The sequence below is a fragment of the Caretta caretta genome, chromosome 10 (genome assembly GCF_965140235.1).
Source record: "Caretta caretta isolate rCarCar2 chromosome 10, rCarCar1.hap1, whole genome shotgun sequence".
NCBI lineage: Eukaryota > Metazoa > Chordata > Testudines > Cheloniidae > Caretta > Caretta caretta.
In genome coordinates this window covers 66,139,918-66,162,592 of record NC_134215.1, presented here as the reverse complement: position 1 = coordinate 66,162,592, position 22,675 = coordinate 66,139,918, and the positions used below count along the sequence as shown (strand labels likewise).

At 41.3% G+C, this 22,675-nt stretch overlaps 1 protein-coding gene across 2 annotated transcripts in view; it reads right to left on the bottom strand.

The window, feature by feature from the left end:
• TRPM7 (transient receptor potential cation channel subfamily M member 7) overlaps positions 1-6,839 on the bottom strand; it is a 130,678-nt gene extending 123,839 nt beyond the window's left edge. For both annotated transcript variants that reach the window (XR_012670261.1, XM_048867305.2), the window contains exon 1: positions 6,707-6,839. Coding sequence is in view for 1 of the 2 variants with exons in the window: in XM_048867305.2 (XP_048723262.2) it covers positions 6,707-6,709 (3 nt within the window). In the remaining variant the exon portion in view is untranslated. The remainder of the gene's footprint in view (positions 1-6,706) is intronic.
• Between the last annotated feature and the right edge of the window lie 15,836 nt (positions 6,840-22,675).

Genomic DNA, 22,675 nt, shown 5'->3' with positions numbered 1-22,675 from the left:
CAAAGTTAAACAGAAAGTAAATCAACCAGTGATTGTGTGTATATATTTCTGTTGATATCCAAACCCAGTCCCTGCTTTTTCCTAATGAGTAGGCGACAGAATCAATTCTGCCATTTTAAGATTTTAGATGCTTTTTTGTACATGTATGTTTTAAAAAAACATTCAGTTTAAACGTTAAAAAGATGGGAGAGAATAAACCTTAGCAAAATTATCTTGAGTACATACTGTACCTATATTTCCATAAAGTATTATCAAGGTAGCACATGACCTAATTACGTAAAGTGCACAAGATGCTGGAACTAATCCAAATGAACCCTTTGTTTTATCTGACCCATAAAGTATGATTCTCCAGCCGCAACTACATATTTAGTCAAGAGAGTAACTTCTATTCTGGTCCATCAGTTATATAATGCACATTTTATATATAGCCTCATGTGAGAGACTGGGGGAGAGGTTAAAATAAAAACTACATAATAATGCCAAGTTCCTGTGACAAACCAATAAGACCCATACCTATGGTGTACTCTTTTTGCATAGTGATATGTTACTCCAAAAAATCAAGACCCATATTTAGAAATGCCTTGATTTTTCAATTTTTTATGACCTTAACATTATTTTTAAAAAGTTTGTGTTTGGGGGATGGCGGTATTAAACACAGACACTGATAATAAGGAAATAATCAGTTTCTTGTCAGTTTACTCTTAAGTTCACCCTCCCAAATAAATAAATGCAAGGCTAGTGTACACAAAGTCCCAAACAGTTTGTTAATTTATATAGAACGGTGATTCTCAAACTCTGGGTCAGGACTTGGACTTGCTGGCTTAGACTTGCTATGGCCTGGGGCTGAAGCCCGAGCCCCACTCCACACAGTTCAGGTTTCAGGCCCTCTGCCTGGGACTGAAGCCCTTGGACTTCAGCTTTGCCCCTCATCCCCCGTCCAGAGTGATCAGGCTCCGGCTTTGGCCCCCCCACGCAAGATAGTGGGGCTCAGGTGGGTTCAGGCTTTGGTCCCCCCTGCTAGGGTTGTATAGTAATTTTTGTTGTCAGAAAGGGGTTGCGGTGCAATGAAGTTTGACAACCCCTGATATAGAACTTTTTACTTCACAAAATAAATATAAATCAAATTAACTTGTCGCTCGGGGGGGCTAGGGTAGACAAGCCCTAAGAGACAAACAAGTGAGCTGAGCTGGGGCACAGAGGAGACAAGGTAAAAAATACAACAGGATGTGCGCAATTCTCAGCCATTCAGCAGCAGTGATCACAACTTTCCATCTGCCCAGTTGCTACCTCATTTGAATTTCTGTATGTATTGCAGCAGAGGTGAATTTTAGGAGGGATCTGAAGCAGATTAAGGTGGTGGCTTCTTGGATTTTGACTGGGAGCTTTTCCCCACTCATGAGGAGCACCCTAAGAGTAAGTTCATAAGTGCTTGCCAGAAAAATAGGTGGTCAAGGCTGGCATTGTTAGCAGAGCAAAAGTATGAGTCAACCTTGCTATAACACAACAAGCTGGATAGAAAGGACAAGTTTATGTTTGGTACAATGGAGGAAGGTAGCCAATGAAAGGGCTTGGGGGGAGGAGCATTACAGCAACAAACCAAGAAGATTATTTTAGCAGTCACATTTTTAATGGACTTGTGGGGAGGCAAGATTGCAGGCATCCAAGCAAGAGAAAAAGACTACAGTGGTAAAGGAACAAGACACACAGAAGTAGTAAGCTGCCTGGTACTCAATTTATCTACTCAAAAATTGGCTGCCTGGATTTGAACCAGTGGTCCTAAGCAAATAAGTATTTTTAACAGTCCTGTCGCATCTACCTTGATACCCAAACCACTTAAAAGTGTGCCAACCTGAGATACATTACTAAGCAAAGGGTTGCAAAATTACTTAATATTCACGTTATTCTAAATAAACTAAATATCCAATAATGTTTCAAATTTTAATACGCGAGAGGCACAAATATAAAAGCTGAATCAAAGCCCCCATCCAACAACAACAACAAAAATTCACTGTAACTTTTTGCACAGTTTTAAAAAAAAATATTTCAAACACTGGTCACTGCAAGATTGGAGAAAAGATATCCAGGCATTGCATCTTATTTAGTTTTTTTTGCTGTCGACTTGAAAATATGACAGCTTTCCTAAGCAGTTTTAGCTACACCTCTTCTGGTAATTTTAAGCAGACATCCACTCCACTGCTCAACCCTCCCTTAGAAGAGAATTATTTAAACTGGAAATTGGAAACTTTATCTCAAAGACAATAACTAATTCTGGACAACATGCACTATTTTACCGCCAACTTGCATTACTAACTCTACTTCAGACTTGGGGAAAAAAAAAAAGTAAATGTTTCACCAGATCAATACAGCATGCAAATACTATAATAAAAGTAGACACCATTGAAGAAAAGAAGAGATTTCAAAAGAAATAAATCCATCAGTAAAATATATCCTTTTTTGGGTAAAATATACTAAAGGATCATTTGCTTACCTTCCTCTTTCAAATTTTAAAAGCAGAATTCACAAATACCAAACCTCTCTGTTAAATACTGAATTTTCAAATTTAGTATCAGCATCTTGTAATCACAATCTCAACTATATTCAAATATTGCTTAAAGGGACACTGCGTTCTTCCCTCCCACTGATATATATAATAGAATCATAGAATATCAGGGTTGGAATAGTCTTTCCATCAGGGAGAAAGAAACAAACTGACTACAGTAGAACCTCAGAGTTATGAGCAACAGGGTTTTAAACTGACAAGTCAACCACACACCTCATTTGGAACTGGAAGTACACAATCAGGCAGCAGAGACAAAAAAAACAGTACAGTACTGTGTTAAAAGTACTTAAAATAATAATAATAATAATAATAAAGGAAAGCAGCATTTTTCTCTGCATAGTAAAGTTTCAAACCAGTATTAAGTCAATGTTCAGGTGTAAACTTTTGAAAGAACAACCATAATGTTTTGTTCAGAGTTACAAACAACCACTATTCCCAAGGTGTTAGTAACTCTGAGGGTTCTACTGTATATAAAGTGCTGTCACAAATTGCCTATAAATTATCTATATAGAGGGGGGGTTTAAACCACACTTCTTAGCAAGCCACAGGTGCTATTTGCAACAATAAAGGTACAATATTTTCAAACAAATGTGGTCAAACTGATTGTTTCACACGGTAAGATTTTTAATGGCACTTTTACGTTTTTATTAAAATGAAACAAATAGGTAGGGGACATTCTTTTGTTTTAAATAATGTGGAATTGAAGTATTCCATGTTAGTTAGTTTATTTACTGAGCACAAAAAAATATGCATCCTCTGTCTTTGCCTCAAAAAGTTTACAATCTAAGTGACACAACACAATGAAGGGAAAACAAAACAGTAGAGTGGGGAAAGAGGGAACGTAAACAGAGCAACAAGATTATACAATTACTCAACAAAAGCATATGTATGAACTCCTTATGCTTTTAGGTCCCAGTTTCAACACCCATAGGCTAGATGTAACCCAAAAACAAAAACCTCTACTCCTCAAGCCAAAGGACCAAGTCAGTTAGCTGAGGCTATGTCTACACTGCAGCTTATGTCAGCATAACCTATGTCACTTAGGAGTGTGAATAAACTGCCCCCTGAGCGATGAAAGTTACATTGACAGCTACTGCTGTAAGCTCTCTAGTGTAGCTGTAGCCTCAGAAAGTAACAAGATTCAACACCTTTGCCTCTTTTAAAGATTCAACACCTCTCTCTTTATACCTGTGTGTCTAGTCTGTCTACTAGAGGGGTACAGAAAGCCACATTGTATTAGCATTACAATATAGGTGGGTTTTCAGGACTCTGAAGGAGAGGAGGGATGTGGATTTGGGCCTACTGCATCAGTTTAAGGAAGGGAAGGCATGGAAAAACGGTAGAGATGACTGTGGGAGAAGCAAATGAATGGGGCATCCAGGTTTGTTATCATTAGTGGAGCAGAGAAGTCAGGGCCAACATGATAAAAAACAAAGCTGGATAAGCAGAGGGAATTATGCAGAGCCTCAAAGACCAGGACAAGAAGCTTAAATTGAAATGTGAGAGACTAGGCAGAGCCAGTGGAGAGATACATAGAGGGAGGAGAATTACAAATTTAAGGTCTGACTCTGAAAACACTTAAATAACTGTAGTCATGGAGTAATCACATTGATTTCTAACTTACTCACCTATTTAAAGAACAAGGAGTACTTGTGGCACCTTAGAGACTAAGAAATTTATCTGAGCATAAGGTTTCGTGGGCTAAAGCCCACTTCATCAGATGCATGTAGTGGAAAATACAATAGGAAGATATACATACAGAGAACATGAAAAAATCATTGCCGTACCAACTCTAACAAGAGTAATCGATTAAGGTGGGCTATTATCATTTTTTCGTGTTCTCTGTACATATATCTTCCGACTGTATTTTCCACTGCATGCATCTGATGAAGTGGGCTTAGCCCACAAAACCTTATGCTCAAATAAATTTGTTAGTCTCTAAGGTGCCACAAGTACTCATTGTTCTTTTTGCTGATACAGACTAACATGGCTACCACTCTGAAACCTGTCACCTATTTAAGTGTTTTCACAATCACGTCCTAATACATACCAAGTTTTTCTAGTATTAACTCTTCAGAAATTTCAGAAATTTAAAATATTCTATAAAAGATCTGACTGTTTAAAAACCACCTTGAATTTAGCACAAAATAAAATTTTAAATAAAACATTCTGTTCAAATTAGCTTGTAAAATAATTCTGAGTATCATGAAACATTTGACAAACACCAACGAAAGCAGGAGGTACAAGACACTATGATGCATCTACAACACTGCCAGAAAATAAATAAGTCAGCTAATGCTAATTCAACCCAGAAACCTGTGATAATTAAGGATCAATTTGCAATACATTCCTGTTACATACTGTGACTAACAAATACAGGATGAAACTTTGTGATGCAATCTGTCAACTCATCAAATCTAGGTCCCAATATTTAAAATAGAGAAGTCTAATTTTCAGCATCTGTCCTAGAATTTCTAAATCCTACATCTGTACTAGTAAGAGGCATAACAGTTGTGTATAGAAATGTACAACATATTAGGTGAGACTCAACATGGTTTCACACAATAAGTCATGTTATAAAACATTTTTAAAATTAAAAACGTTAGTCTAGATAGAATATTAAATCTATTGTTTACCACTATTTGGATTTTCGGAATGCTTTTGAACCAGTTCAACATGATGGATTGCTGTACCAACTCTAAGCATCAGCTACACAATTAACAGAGGGATAAAGAACTGGTTAGTAATTAAAAACAGAAGGTTAAAATTAAAATTGAGTATACTTTGCAGAAGGCTGGAAGTAGCAATGTCTTAAAGGGCTCTATATTAGGACCTGCACTCTAGTATTATTATTTACATAAAGTTATGACATGTAAGAATTAAATAGGCAGGAAAAATTAAAATGGAGGACTGGTTAAGTCTCAGAAAGATATAGCTGTGTACAAAATAATTCTGATTGACTAGGCAAATGATTAAAGGGGTACGTTATTAAAAAGACTGTGTGTCACAATTAAGTGATATTCTTGAATAGAAACAAGACCCAAAACAAGCAAGCAGTTTAAGCAAAAGAGAAAAGGAGCTGAACTGGTAGACCCCAGATTCAAATTCTCAGTATGGTATGCAGCAATACTACAATGTGGGTTATATCAAGACGCACATGTGAGTACGCTTGGCAGAATTCAATTTTCATGATTTTGACAGATATTATCAATGTTTATGTTTAAGCTTTTATTAAAATTTTCAGTTGTGCAAAATTATGGGGTTTAAGCATTTTTTTTTCCAGTTTACAGCCATTTAAGTTTTCACAGTTGCAACAAACTTCGGTGGGTGGGGGGAGGGCAGAAAATAATTATTTAATGACAGCAGATGTTAAGATTTAAGAAGTTAAAGCTTTAGAACCTTTACAAAGGCAAACTGCCAACATCACATGTTAAAATATACACATCAAACGCGAATAAGATCTCGAGCAGCATTTTTCTTTCGATTATTATTGATGAAAAATCGTTGTCACTGGTTTGTGTGAGTGTGGTGAAATTGACGCTTACTGGTAAAAATCAAATCCTTCCAAGCCTACATACGATAAATACCGAAAAATACTGTGCAATGGCAAGCTCTTGCCTATTTAAAGTATGACGAAACCTGGATTATTTAGTCCCGAGAGAGGATAACGAGACAACACAAACACTGAAAACTAGCAAGAGGGTTATTCTGACACCAAACTCGCTTTGTTGGAGGGCGCAGGGTGAAGGAAGACACCATCCGCTCCAGGAAACGTGCAGTGACCTCTCGGAGAGCTGCGCGCCCCTCTTGGCGAGCCGACACCTGGGCCCATTACGACGGAAACACCTGAGCCGGCTCTTCCCCGCCACTAGCTTGCCTACGACAGCGCGCCGTGAGGCGTCAGCACTCCCCTTGCTGAACAGCCCCGGGAGCCGCGGGGGTGCCGCCATGGGCTAGCCCCATGCCCACTCCGCCAAGGGGGCAGGGGGCGGGCGGGCGCGAGCGGCCCTGGCCGGCTCGGGCTCGAAGCAGCCGGCGGGGACTTGTTCGCTCCAAGCCGGCGAACCCACTGCGGTTCCCGGGGCCGAGTCGGAGCTGAGGTGGGACAAGCCCAGACCAGACAACCCAGCCACCCCCGCCCCTCACCATTCTCCTCAGGGTCGGGCTGGGTCTCGGCGCCGGCTCTGGCTCTCCTCGGCCCGGGCTGCTGCTGCTCGTGCTTCGGCGGTGGCGGGGCCTGTCTCCATCTATCGGGGCTGAGCTCGGCGGCTGCGGGGGGCTGGGCAGGGAGAGGCCGGGAGCGGACAGCGCTCCAGGGGCGAGGAGGAGAGCGGGGCGGCTCGAGCTCGGCTCTGCTCCGGGACCCAACGCTGGCGGTGGCGGTCCTGGCCCGGCGGCTCCTTCTCATAATTGTGCGACTCCCCTAGGCCGAGAGCAGCAGCGCTGCCGCGTCAGCGCGCACCGCCCCCGGGGGGGAGGGAGACGCACGGACGCGGGGGGAGACGCCGGCCTCCCTTCCTCCCTACCTCCCTCCGCCTGTTCTGCCGCTGGTGACCCCCGAGTGCCGCTTCGCGGCCCCCGACGCCCCTGCCCGGCCCCTCAGCCTGCCTCTCTCAGGCTCCGTCTCCTCACTGCCCCCCCGGGCCGCAGGGCTCAGGTCGCCTCGGGCCAGGGTCACCTGAGGGACAAAGACCCACCATGAGGGAAACGCTGCTGCTGCTGCAGCAAATCTGCACCGCTGCGATGCTGCCCTGGCGCCGGACCAACTCTCCTGGCGCTCGTCGCCAGCGTCGCTCATTCCCACCGGGGAAAGTGCTGGGGCACCGCGGGCTTTGGGGCGAGGACTGAGGGTCATTTGGAAGACGCGCCTCGGCTCTAAGGCGGGAAATGTTCTTCTGCGCCTGGCGCGGAGCCAGCTGTAGATGTTCCCAAGCAGCCGCCCCTGCCCCGCTCAAGGGCTGTGGTGGCCCTTCGAGCGAGGATCCCAGCGAATTGGCATAAAATGGAGGATCGCAGCCCAGCTCTTATCTTCACTACCAAGAGGGGTTTTCAAGCAGATCCCAGCCTATGACTGGGGCATGTTGATCTGAGTGTGTTGTGCACAAAGAAAAGGAGGACTAGTGGCACCTTAGAGACGAACCAATTTATTTGAGCATAAGCTTTCGTGAGCTACAGCTCACTTCATCGGATGCATTCCTTTTCATGAAGTTGATAGATTTCCACTCCATAGGGCTAAATGCAGTGCCTTGCATGATGACAGGTTTCAGAGTAGCAGCCCTGTTAGTCTGTATTCCCAAGAAGAAAAGGAGTACTAGTGGCACCTTGGAGACTAACCAGTTTATTTGAGCATAAGCTTTCCTGAGCTACAGCTCACTTCATCAGATGCACAAGTTATTCTCTGCTGTGTATGGGATGGGGAATCATAACAGAATTAGGGATACTTAACAGGTCAGCTATTCAGTCCCCCAGAGTTGACACTGCTTGGCCTGCAACAATCAGAAGCTGGTTAGTACAGTCGCCTAAAACCAGCTGTAGTGAGCTCTCTCACTGCCAGGGAAAAAAACCTACAGGGACAGTCCAGCAGGCTTGTACCTTACACTGCTGCTCTGGGAAAGATCAGATTTCAGGTCCCATGTTTCCCTAGTAGCAAGGACTGAGAGGCTAGCTCTCAACTGCTGGAGTGAGGAAATGTCTTGCATCAGCCTTTAGCAACTTAACTTACCCTATACAGCATAGCTGGGGCTCAAAGAAGCATTTTAAAACTAAAAAGAAGTTTTTAAAGCTAGCACAGGAATTTGCTAGTTCTTCAACATGGCAAGAGTAGGCCCCTCTCAAAGTTTGTTAGAAACCAGTTTAACTGGAACCATATTATTCAAAGACAAATCATTTAACTCTGTTCCCGATGGGGGCCTACCATGCCTATCTCTTAAAATTTTTAAGATTTTTCATGCAAAAACAGTACTAGCTTTGGGGAATGGGTGAAAAGTTTTAGGGCTGATCCCTTGAGGCACTAGTGGCATGCAGAAAGTAGCTGCTCAACTCTTTTAAAGTTGCTGTGAAATGAGGGTGTTTAGCATCTCAAGGAAGTGGTCAGCACATCAAAGAATCAAGCCCTAACTGCTGTGTTTCTCAATTTTGATACATGTGCCTCCATAAAAACCGGTCACTAATATGCACCCAGTTCACAAAGCACAGTACAGTTGGTAAAAAGAACACAAGTATTTGTGGCACCTTAGAAACAAATTTATTTGAGCATAAGTTTTCGTGGGCTCAAATAAATTAGTTAGTCTCTAAGGTGCCACAAGTACTCCTGTTCTTTTTGCGGATACAGACTAACACGGCTGCTACTCTGAGTACAGTTGGTTTATTTCAAAGTGAGCTATGGTAATTCAACTTACTTAAATTATGTTTAAAAAAATCTAGTAATCACTGAAGCTTTCCCTGCAGGTTACAACCATATGCTTGGGTAAGGGAGAGAATTCTTCATTAACACTATGTTAAAGTGTATGTCACGTGTGTGGAACAAAATTTGCAGAAAAATGTACTGTGGTTGGAACTGATTGCTTTTGTCATTAATAAGTCCTGTTTGTAGTGTAAACTCCTCAGGGCAGGAACCTTGTCTTATAGACAAAAAATAAAACTAGCACGCTTTGGAATCTATGCCATTAATTTAAAATATAGCAGAATTTCATTATGGATTTCCATGGTAAATCCTCTGTAACAAATCTCAAACTGCAATAATCTGCAGTTTGTTTCCAGGAAATAGCAAAAAAGGGTGTTTTCAGTTAAGAAATTAATCGTGCTGTCCTGACCATAACAAATACTAATGGTCTAGCAAAACATCACTCTCCAAAAACAGATTTCTAACATTAGTGTTTCGTTAACTACTGACTCTTACCTAATCCACATATTTGCAGTACTTTCTTTCCAGTGACAAAAAGCAGCCTGGAGGCAAATCACAGTGTCAAGAACAAAATTGATTTACTAGGCCCAATGCAAAAACACCGAAGTTATTACAGAAGTAGGGGGATGGGGGAATCTCAGACTGAGTTGCAGCTACCCGAGGACCAGATTTTGCCACTCTTATGTACGATGTGTGGTACATTCAAATCAGTGTGACACAGTGTGAGTAAGGATAGAAGGATTGGACCCTAAACACTTAAGTATACCTAAATGTAGCAGAAAACACAAATCAAAATACTTTTTCAGGAAATTGATTCATATTCCATGAGAAACAAGCTCTGATGTAATTATGTGGAACTGATCTGCAGATATTTCCCTGCACTGACACTCTTGTAGGAAGGTAATGATTTTTTCATTTAAAATTCCAATAACAGAGACAAATATCTGTGAGAGTAGCAGTGAATAGCATTGTTGTGACAAATTCGGGGGCTGTAAGCAACAGACAAATTTCTGTAACAGTCACACAAATGGATAGCTGGAACTAACATCCTGGTCCTTCAGCTTCCAAGTCACACATCTCTGCAGGTTGAACTGAAGGATAACCAACCACTACAGGAGCAGTAAGTCTGATCCTCTCTGTGGGCCAGCCACTTTAGAACATCACTCATTCCCACATGCCAAGCTAGCACATAATGCACCAAGAACTGGTATCAAGTTGCAACAGATCTGAATACAAGAAGTGGAAGATTGCCCCACCTCAGCTCTTTAGTGCTGCCAGCCCAGCAGAGACAGCTGGGTGAAACTGACAAGAATGGTGTCCATTTTATTGTAACCCATATGCTGGGTGAGAAAGCACAAATGGTAGCAGCAGAGGCAATCTTCCAGAGGAATTTCAAGGGCTTTCCCTGCGGAAAAGCAGCAAGAATGTGGAATTCCCACCAATGCTGTAAGTACTTTTAACAGAGTGCCTCTATTCTGTCTCCTCCTTTTCAATCATGTCCCTCTCTCATCTCCACAGGTTATACCAATCAAGGTTACCAAGTTTTGGTTAAGACTATTAGGTCACACTCTTCTTCATACAGTATCATTTGGGGCTAGTCTTGCTTATTGCCAATGTTCATAGCACTGGAACATAGACTCTTGGGGCTTGATTTAAAGAAGTGCTGAAACCCTCGACTCCATCTAAACTCAAAAGGCTCAAGGAGTTCATTACCTCTGAAAATCAGGCCCTTCATCTATGCACATCCATTTATTTCCTCCTTGCTGTTTTCCACCTTATCACTTCATTAGCCAGAGTATTTAGTATGAATGAATGCACTTCCTTCGTCCTCCTCCTTCCACTTTAAAGTCAGCCTAACAAATCTAGACAGCTTTGAGCCCAGGAGACTGGCATCTCATGCTGACTTGAAGACAATACAGTCTCCTCTCGCTGCAGAAGGTACAGGTATTTGAATGTGCTGTAAAGCCAAAAGAATCAAGAAGAGGTAGGTAGCTGGAGGCCAAATTAGAACTTTGATTGAGACATTCCTGTACAAGCTATCATTTTAGGAGAACATATCTTGAGGCCAGGACTAAACCACATATTTTTCCTACTGCTTCTGCAGAGTTGCAATGAGATTGACAATCTAGCCATTTGCCAGTTAAACAGTTTGTGATCAGCCGAGAGTAAGACGGGACAGCCGCTGCTGGAGCAGTCTGGGAGGCAGATTGTAACTAAAGGAGTCAGTCTCCCTTTCTGTTTCACTGTTGCTCCTGGCAAGCAGGGTCACCTGTTGGTGCGAGGTGGGGGAATATCTCTGCAGAGGCTACTACTCCCCATGCCCTAGAACAAATGGTATGAGGCGCAAAGAAGTACCTTGCCCCCTTTAATCCTTTGAGTTTACAAGCAGGATAGCCTACAAATCAGTAGAGTTAGTCACCTACAAAGAGTCAATTGTTCATAGATCATATATGAAATCTTCTGTTTTTTCTTTTTAGATGCAGGTGGTGAGGAGAAATAAATTTTCAGGCGTTAAAAGTAAACTTCAGAGTGCCTTAGAAGGTTACACATTTACTTCTTCTAATTAAGGGTTAATGACTTTCCAACCACAATGCTCATTCATTTTAGACACCATTTTTTTCTTCCAAGTGAGATGTCCGTCGTCAGCAGTCACCTGTGAATAAAGGGAAAATAATGAAACGTCATTTTATATTCTACTAAATTCCACGGCCTTTTAGCTGATGCAGTCTCCTCTTATCATTAAATTCAAAACAGATGCTTTATTCCTTTAAATGAAGGTGTTTTTTATCTCATTCTCACATCTGAAAAGCAAACGAACAACCTGTCACCGACTGTTTATTCTGGGCAATTGTTTATTTTGTAATTATCATGGCTACTAGCGAAGCTGAAATATAGTATCACAGTGATCTAATACTTGCCATAGATTTAGGAATCTCATGCCTCCTAGGATTTACATCTCACTAAACCAGTTGTAACTTGATCTCATTGCAATAAAAAGTGCTAAGAGATAATAAGGAGGCTCTTTAAAAATGCCCCTTGTCCCTGTAATGCAATATAATCAGTAACAAAGCAAGCCGACAATATTTGGGAAAGGTTGCTTAACGCTCTCATGTGCATGCAGAAGAAATACTGAGTTTCCCACTGAAAGAGAAATGGAAATTCCTTCTTATAATAAAAGAAGTGGGTAATTTGTGAAGAAGTCTGGTTTTGGATACTTAGTGAACCTATGGATGTACATTTCAAGTTGTTGAAAGTATGTGCTGGTATGCAAGCAGTTAAGCCAAACACAATCGCTAACTGATAAGGAAATCAGGTTAATATCCCAACCAAGGTCAAATAGAGTCTGTGTAGAAACATTTTTTCCCCTTATTAGAGTCATCGATGGCAGAAAAGGGTAATTAACGAACCTCATTTACTTTCTTAACAAGGTGGAGTTTCCAAGCCTTCTCCCCCAAGCACATATTTGTCTTTCTCATTTTATAAATTGGTCACTTTACAATATGGTTTTTATAGGGCACATGGCTCAGTTTCTAGAGGGCTACAAACATAGAAGGATCATTCTGTGGTCTTCAGTTAATTCAGAGTCTGATTGTTTCCATTGTAATTCACTTCAGTTACTTTGAGCCTTTTTCAAAGAAGTGTCTGTGAACAGCATTTTATCTTCCAATAGTGATATATTGGAAAGGTTCCTCCAACTTACACATAACTATTCACAATCCCCAAAGAGCTATTACAGTGGCTGAGGATTGTCCGAACAGGACGACACTCTGACCATATCCCTTTTTCAGGAAAAGACCCTGCTCCGGGGGCTGAGAAGAGGAACAGTTGCTCGAGTTATTCTATAACTTTATTAGGTCGGTGATTCTCCTTACATTGGGCCAGAACCTTAACTGGTGTAAGTCAGAATAGCTCCATTGAAGTTAGTGAAGTTACACTGATTTACACTGGGTAAGAATTTGGCACATTATAGTTTAATTATACCTTAAAGTGCTTGCCATATTGGTTAGTGGGTAGGACTTGGGGAGTTCTCAGCTTTGTTGCCAATGCTGCTTGCCCAGCTACAGGGTTCCTTTGGGCTTTTTGCACAAGGTTGGTTCATTAAGAAGGTAGCAGCACATCTTTTCACATTGTGACAGGTGCAGCTTCACAACAGAAAAAAGGCAAGTTTGATTTTTCAAAGTGAAAATGTTGAATGTGTAGAATATTGCAGAATGCAGGAAAAATCACATGACCCAGGATTTTTTCCCATGCCCTAGGGTTTCCTCCTATTCCTGGAATTGAGGCAGGGTTTTAGAAGAGATTTTTTCAAATTTTCCACAAAATACACCTTCACTTATGGACCAAACATAGAATATTTCTCAAGTTACTATATGGCAAGTTGACTTCAACGGAGCCTGGTTTCACCCTCAAAGTATATTGGCTGTTACACAGTTTTAAAACTATTAGCTGTTTCATTTATATTTATACCAGATTTTGTTTTCTGGTATACAGTTGACTCGAGAGTTACACACCTTGTTTTCAAGAGATCTCAAGGCTTCAGCAATCTCTATCTTGCACTAACAAACATACTTTAAGACAGCAAACATAATTAATGTGTGAGCAAAGGATTAGTTTTTAAAATCCTTTCAAGGAACAGTGTTTCAGAGATGTATATTTGAGAAACAAATTATAATAGCTATGAGATTGTCAATGACAGTGTAGAGAAAATTATGAATATTTAAAGTTAACTAGCATGTCTTAATATCCGTTAAAAAAAGTCACATACTACTGATTTATACCCCAATCTTGCAAACACTTAACACATGTTTAAGTCTAAGCAATGGGATTACTTTCATCGCAATGGGCAAACTATGGCCTGGGATCCACATCCAGCCCTCCAGACATTTTAATCAGGCCCTCAAGTTCCCACCAGGGAGCGGGGTCGGGGGCTTGCCCCACTCCACGTGGCTCCTGGAAGCAGCGGCATGTTCCCTGTCTGATTCCTATGCGTAGGGGCAGCCAGGGGGCTCCACAGGCTGCCCCCCGCTCCAAGCGCCGCCCCCACAGCTCCCATTGGCTGGATGGGGGATATGCCGCTGCTTGAGGTAAGCAGCACCCAGAGTCTGCATCCCTGACACCCTCCTGTGCCCCAACTCCCTTCCCCAGCCCTGATCCCCTCCCGCCCTCGAACCCCTCGGTCCCAGCCCAGAGCACCCTCCTACACCTCCAACCCCTCATCCCCAGCCCTTCCCCAGAGCCTGCACCCAAGCCGGAGCTTGCACCCCAACCCCCAATTTTGTGAGCATTCATGGCCCGCCATACAATTTCCATACCCAGATGTGGCTCTTGGGCCAAAAAGTTTGCCCACCCCTGACTTACATACATAAGCTTAAGCGTATGTGGAAATGTTTGCCCTCAACTTGAGATGCAGAAAACATTACATTTGAACAAAAACGTAAATTGCTATTAAAAGAAATATAAAGATATTTCTTCACAGTGGAATTAACTCAAGTATTGCCGCTAATCCCCCTTCTGCCCACCCACAAAACCCTCTCAGCCACATTTCGTGGTGCTCTCAACCCCAGCTAGCTGACTCAGCCCCCAAGTGCTGTATTCACTCTGGCTGGTAACCCACCCACTTTGTAGCATGGATGCAGTTTAACCACTTGAGCACTGATAGTCCTCCAGTGCCCAGAAGCACAGACAAGTTCTCCCACAATTCACTAGTAAAGAATTATAGATCGGTTCATTTTATTGCAGTAGAAGACACACCCTCAAATGTGGTAATAGGAGGGAAAATTTACATTAATGAGCAAGGTAGTGCTGGATGGCTCGCAAATGTACACACACTTTTTTCTGAAAATCTGATTTTATATACATAGAATTGTGCCTGTTCCCTGTCCAGTAGTGTATACAAAAATTCCTGCAGTATTAGCCACTTACATTGCTGCTATGAAAATATTTTCCATGATTTACACATAGTGTGCCATACTTCCTGCTTACGAAATACTGTTTTAAAATTTAGTTTACATAGGGAAAAGTCTCACACAAGAGTTCCGTGTGTGCACTTCATGTATCTGCATTTGTATGCATAAACCCCTGTAGCTGACAAGAAGTATATGAGGGCAATTGCCTATTTTGGATATGAGCAAGTGTAGGGTGCCTTCTGTTGAAGAATCAGCTCATGTATGTTTACTCTGTTTCCTCCCTTTCTGCAATTTTGTTTCACCACAGCTGTATGGTTTACTAAGTTTTGCTACAAAATGATTATTTTTGTTGAAATCTTTATGATTGTGACTGTTTTGTCCGAGTTTTAACTGGCTTTGTCCTTCCCAGAATGACCGACAGGTATCAAATATGTTTGTTGCAGCTTGTGTAGCAGTCATGCATGACATACTGGTCATTGGCTCTGCTATGTCTGTAAGGCTGCTGTTTTGCTTTGAATCTTTGAGAAAATACTTAGTGTGATGCTGCAAAATGCACACTGTGATATTGGGGAAATAATTTACAAATAACTGACTTTTAGAAATCAGACATTTGCAGTAGATGGTTTACAAGTTCACAGGTGCCCTTGTAGAGCAATATTTCTTCATAATGGATGAAATTCAGGTCTCCAGACCACTCAAAGCCAAAAAGTGAGTTTTAAATGGCACTTAAGCAGTGCATAGGTCTTGTTTTGGCCCTCACATTGGACTGTGGTCCCAATCCTGGAAACATTTGAGGACTCCTGTCTGTAAAGATACCTATGTATGTAAATATTTTCAGGACCAACGTCTATATATTTAAACTGTATGTTTCAAAACATTTACACATATCTGAGTTTGAACATGTATTCAAAACAATATTTGACAGAGTTTATTATGGCAGGTCATGAAAACATTTCTCAATTATAGCCTAATACTTTCAAACAAAACCACCCCAGGCATATATTAAAAGATACTAAAATTCAACACCTTGACGTGGTTTAAATGTACAATATATATTTTATAAATAATATACTTATTATGAAAACATTTAAACACAATGGACTGAATTCTTCCCTGTTGGAACTCCACTGACTCGAGTAAATTTAATGCCACTGGTGACTCTGGCCTATTTCCCATTAAAAATTTAGTAATGCTATCTTTCTTCTATAGGATATTGTTAAATTAAAAACAAGATTTTTTTTTATTTGTACAATACTGTCTCTTTTTAATCACTGCTTTGATTTAACTGCTTTGATTTAACAAAACTAGACCTTTTAATCGCCTGATCATTCAGTCACACTACCACCGAACTTTAATTAATATCAGTAGGAATTCTGCATGTGGAGTGACTGAGCACAGGGGAGCTGTACTTTTTAAAAATTGATACATTGCATCAAGAATGATGGTGGACGTCCAAGATGTATGAGATGGAAAGAAGAGAAACTGCCACTGAACTTTGGATTGGTTCCAGTACACTGGAGAGGGGTTTCCTAACACCAAAGTGAAAACGTGTAAAACTTGGACTAAACCTTATAGTAGTCTGCACCTACCCTCTTGAGAGAATGCAGATTCTAAGTAGTATAAATGTGGCAGCAGCATACACACACACGTTTCATATTACTCTCAAGAAAGCATCCCATGGTTTGCTTCTAATCCAGTTCCCATAACATAGCACGTAAACAAAGAGATGCATTAATTAAATGGCTTTTATTTGGGTCAAATCTCTGTGGCAGAAGTAACTTTCATACTTCTGTCTCATAGGAGCACCATAAGGATTTCTTCTTCAGTCTATATTCCATTTATGTGGATCAGTGAAGAAGGAGAAAGAGCTCTCTGTGTTTTGCTCTCTTGTTCCTCAGTTAGGTCCTTATTATTATTTATTTGCATTACTGTAGCAGCTATGGGGTACCACATTCTAGGTACTGGATAAACACAGAGTAGAAGGACAGTCCCTGTCCTGAACTGCTCACTATTTCGTATAAGACGTGGGTATAGCTAAAAGTGGGAGGGAGGGAGGAAGGACGAAGGAAGCTAGTTCTTTTGTCAGTGCTGAAGCTTCTTCTCTTATTTGCATCTCTTTGCAGCTCAGGTAAAAAAATATTTTTTACTTTCTTGTGTAATTGTGTATAACTTCTTTAAAAGAAAAAAAAGCAGCACAAAGGAGAAATACCTGTTTGCTGGTTTTCTGCAGCCGGTAGCCATAAATCCATAAGGATGGTTTCGCAAGATGTCCAATCACCTTTTCTGATAGCACTCTCAAGGGAAAGAATCCTACCCTGTCTCTCACAGTAATCAGAATAAACCTTAACAGAGCTTCGAAATATAACACAAATTAAGTGCAAAATATATTATTGTTGAGCTTTTAAGTGTACCAAAATCAGGAAAGTCCATTATAATTCCTACTGGAAGAGTAACTCAGGCCTCTCTTGTATTTATAACATGTTTAATGTGTTACTTTATATGACATTAATCTTTATGCCAAATATATGTATGTGTAATATGGCTGCATTTCAGCTGTGAGAGAACTGTAACTTTGAATTCCCTATCTTTTGTGCATTTAAAAATTTCACCATTGCACTGCACTTACACAGGGCCAGAGTTGAAAATTTTTAGCCATTCAGTTAGCCCTTGAAGCCAGTAGGGCTACACACATGAATAAGGGTTTGTAGAAGATTTGCTACAGCATATTAAAATATTATTTCTCTGTTTTAAAAAAAAGTTTAATGAAAAAATAGAACAGTTGTTTGCATAGTACAATAAATGTGCTACATGAATTTATTTGAAGTTAAAGATGGTGTTCAGTGCCTCAGTACGTCATTAAAAATTAGCAGAAAGCTTTCTTCACACAGTATACCTTGTCACTTTTAACTTATGAGAAGCATTTATCCTCACTGAGGATTAAGTCCAAAGAAAGGATGAACTATTAAAAAATAAATTGTTTTGGAGTTAGATAAGTGCAAAGGGTCTCCAGATGTGATTTGAGCTAGAAAAGAAGTCATCTGTGCCTTAGGAGTTGTAGCTGTTTTATATTACATTTCTTGCTCATCTCTGGATGTGTCAGGATTAATTATTCTGTGCTGCTATGGAACGTAAACTCTTGGTGGATTGATCAGTGGTGGTGGAGGTTGAAGAATTGTTTGATATAATTCACTGCTTTAAGGCGACTGGAAAATCCTCTCTTTCACACACACCCCCCATCCCAAGCTGGGCAGATATGTATTTACTGTTAGGTTTTGGGCTTGACCTGCTAATGGTGCTTTCATTGGAACAAAACAAGGATAAAACTATTTCTAAATGTAATTGGTTACCCTGAGACATTTTGTGTTGACAAGGAACAAAAAGGAAAAGTTAAGTAATATATACAGTGCATCTAGCAGCTGTTAACTAACATTTATGGCTCATGATCTGATTAGAAGGCTCCTATGCCTACAGGCTTGCAGCAGAAGCCTCTGAGATTTACAGCTGAGTTACCACAGAGGGGATGTGTCATCTACTGAGAAAGTGCAAGACTATAAGAATGGCCTTGTCTACAGTATGGGGGAAGATCGATCTAAGTTACGCAACTTCAGCTACGTGAGTAACATAGCTGAAGTCAACTTACTTAGATCTACACTATTCTATGTCAACGGGAGACGCTCTCCTGTCGACTCCCCTTGTGCTTCTCATTCAGGGGGAGTACAAGAGTCAGCAGGAGAGCGATCTGCGGTCGATTTAGTGGGTCTTCACTAGACCCGCTAAATTGACCACTGATGCATCGATCGCTGTGTGTCGATTCCCCGGTAAATGTAGACAAGCTTTGGAAATTCAGTCTGGAGAAATATCACTAAAGTTACATATGGCCAGCAGCAGAATGGAACTCAAATTAGAAGCCATTAACACCTCAATAAGCAGAAAGGAGATTAAAATCCATGCACTTAGCACAGACTTTTGAACACTTAAAGGAGCAGAGGGTTGAAAATCAATAGTAACTATGCTTCAGGCTTGGCTCAGTTCCCTAATGAAGACTGGTTAATGCAAAACGCAACATCTGCAGAAGGCTTCCACATATTCATAATGGTGGTTAGTAAATTTTCCTGGATTGCTGGATGACAGTAATAATTTAAAAAACCTACTTGAGTTATTTACATCATCGCTATGAGTATTTAATATTGCAGAAGCCTAGTTTACCCCAGTCACAAAAATAAGATGAATGTTCTTAGAGGTCAAACTTCAAGCTTATAACCCAGAAAGATCAGGTTTCCAGGACAAGATGGATTTGAATCAAGCACCTGTATATTTCCGGGGCACCTATTTAAAGCCCTTTGTGCTCCAAAATGAAGAGGAACAGGCTGAGGTACCTTTTTAGGCAGCAGAGCAGAGTATTTAGTTTTCTCCCCTGTTAGAATGACAGCATCTTAAGAAAGCTGATTCTTGGCCTTCAAAGAAGATATGCCAACTATTCAAGGGGATTTGAGGGTAATATATCCTTACCTGTGTCAGGTTCGATTGATGGGCCTGATTTATGCATTTTATATGGTTTACCTATTGGCCATCTTCCTCCTGGACAGAGCTCTGAGTAAAAAAATAAAAGTAAAACACTAGCTATCTTATCACATGAGACTATTCTTCAAAGGTTTAGTGATTTCTCACTCTATATTTGTTCCCTTATTTTCAGGAGGGAAACTGCCAGGATCATTTTGTTTGTTTATTTTCAGTAAAGATTGATGTGACTTGCTTTTCTCCTGTCTTCTGCTAATATTGCAGTTTTCCATTGATTTTTCAAATTATAATTAGTAGTAAACTTATCTGCTAAATCTTTGTACTCTAGTATACCTATAACCTGAACTAGACAATCTATGTAGGTTGTAATTTTTCAAATATTATCTAATTAAAAGCTATTTTGGGACCATACTATGGCATCATGAGGCATTCTGCCTAAAATTGTGTCAGTGGAGCCTTCTGCTTAAAAATGGATGGCTGGTCTTTAATACAGGACATACTTTCCCCTTCGTTGTCTAAGCTTTTTCTTTCTTGTTCTTGCTAAAGATAGATTTTGTTTTTTAAAAAGTTCACTATCTGTGACCCACAGAGCTCCTAAATGCCAACCGGCAGAGGGCACACCATACCATAACTCACATCAGGCCTGACATACTCATTGCCCGAACTCACTCTTGGCAGGTGTCATGTAAGGTATCACTTGCAAACAGATCAGACACTGGTCATTGGTATTATTGCATAATGCAAGTATGTGTGGTGTATAAAGAATTAGATGTGTGCTGGAAATACGTTCAGCAAGCAATGCATAAACCCAGCATGTCCTAAACAAAGGAATATTGTTTCACCTGGTTGATTGTGTCTCCAATGTAAACTGAGCAAGGAGAGGCCAGAAAAAATGGAAGTATATTTACATAAGGCCAACAAAGCCATCAAACTAGCAAGGGGGGAAGGTGACCACTTAACGATCATGACCGTGGACAGAGGCTTTACCCCACCAGGAAGCCTTCCTGACGCTTGAAACAGACAATGGACTTTGGGAAATTTAAGCAGAAACAGAAAGCCATTGAGGCATCCATCAGCTGAGGGACAAAAGAGGTCAGAATTCTTGAAATCTGAGAAAGGTGGATCCTTCAGCTAAGGGCACTGAAGTCTCTGGGAACTGATTACAGATGAGAAAGAAACCTGCTTAGACAAAGACTGTAACTTTCTGAAGTTAAGTTTTGTTTTATCTGTAACCTTTCATCTCTTTCACTCTTATTTGAAATCACTTAACCCTATTTCTTAGTTAATAAACTTAATGTTTTATTACAAAGCCATCTCAGTGCTGTCATCTTGAAGTGAAGTGTAAGTCTTCAGATAACTTAACAGTCTGTTGTGTGCTCTGTCTCATTGAAGGCAGCAAACTTAACTTCTGAGTGTCCAGTGAGCAGGACTAGACGCTGCAGAAAGACGCCTCTGAGGAACTTGGGGAGTGGGATTCACTCAGTGCTACCTGGCAGAATTCAGAAGAGTTTGCTGACAAGGCAGGCAAGCTGGTGGGTCAGGAACCTGACACGCAACTTAGCAGCAGCCAAGCTCATTCTTGCTGAGGCAAAGTAGTAATACAGTGGCTCACAATTCTGGGTGACTTGAGCAAGCTGTCACAGCATCTCAGCCAATTTTGAGTTATCTGCACCCTTTTTTTTCTCTCATCACATAATAAGCTCCAAAAAATGAGTTATTTGTTCCCATCTCCCTATTACATGGGTAAGACAGACATTTCTGGAAGAGGCAGGCCTGAGCAACAAAGCTGGGATATACATTTCTCCTAAGTTCAGCCATATTCTGATTCAGCTTATGCTAGAGATAAAGGCCAGCTGCAAAGGTTTGCCATGAATCGAAACTGCCCCAAAGTTTGGAAGGTTTGCCCCTAGGGTTTCAGGTCAGGTGCAGCATTAGTTAATGATCAGACCTAATCTGAATACATGAATTACAGCCCAACAATGAGGATTTCACAATTTTGTAAAAATCTATGAATGAGACAGTATTAGTTATTCAAGTTCAAAAGTTACTCTGGGTATGAAATATTGTTAAATTCTGCTTCCCATCTGACTTTAATTTCCATAGCTGTTGACTAGACTACTGTTCTGAGTCAGTGCATACATACAATACAAAGTGCATTCCTGTAACAGTTGTATAGATTTTCAACACAGCAATAGCAAGGTTATGTAGGGCAATAATGGGAAAACACATTTGATCTTTAGTTCTGAATATGCCACACTGTGGTTAAGGTTGGAATTTGTAGACACCTGAATGAGAATAAAGAGACTGGGACATGGCGGTGATGCTGCACCCCATCCTGACATGCACATGGGCTGGGCCTGCCCCAGAAACACCCTGAGCCCCCTCCAAGTCGGCACACTAAGATAGCAAGCAAGAGGGATAGAGGCTCCTACTCATGCCCAGCCCTAGCCCCAGCCCCATATCCAGCTATGAAGCAGCCAGGCTCAGCCCAGCAGGATCCAAGTGTGGAGGGGCTTAGTGTAGGGCAAGAAGGTTCTGTGTGGGGCAATCTGGGTACAAGTGGCTTGGTGTGGGGGTGGAAATCTGGATGCACACAGGCTTGTCTGGGGGTTCTAGGTGCAGGGGGAATGGGACTCTGTGGTGGGGTCTAGGTAAAGGTGGTTAGGGCTCCGCAGGGGGATTTGGTGGGGGAGGAGAGAGTCTAGGGGCAGGAAGGGTGAGGCTCAGTGGTGTGGGGGGGAAATGTCTGGGCATGGGTGGGGGATCTGGATCCAAGAGAACAGCCTTGCCACGGTGATTTACCTCTCCACCATGGCTGCTCTGGGTGCCTAAAACAATGCACCACCTTGCTGGGGAGGGGCATGCTCACTCTTGTGGCTTCCCTTTGCTTCCCCCTCAGAAGTCATTTTTCTATGGGGAAGCAAAGACATTTGAGGGAGACATAAATTCTGCATGTGTGCAGTGGCACAGAATGCCCCCAGGAGTAAGCTGAGGTCTGTAAAATCATGACTGGTGTGGAGAAAATAAGTAAGGAAGTGTTGTTTACTCCTCATAAACACAAGAACTAGGGGTCACCAAATAAAATTAATAGGCAGCAAGTTTAAAAATAAACAAAAGGAAGTATTTCTTCACACAACGCAGTCAACTTGTGGAACTCCTTGCCCGGAGTTTTTGAGAAGGTCAAGACTATAACAGAGCTCAAAAAAGAACTAGATAAATTCATGGAGGATAGGTCCATCAATGGCTATTAGCCGGGATGGGCAGCGACAGTGTCACTAGCCTCTGTTT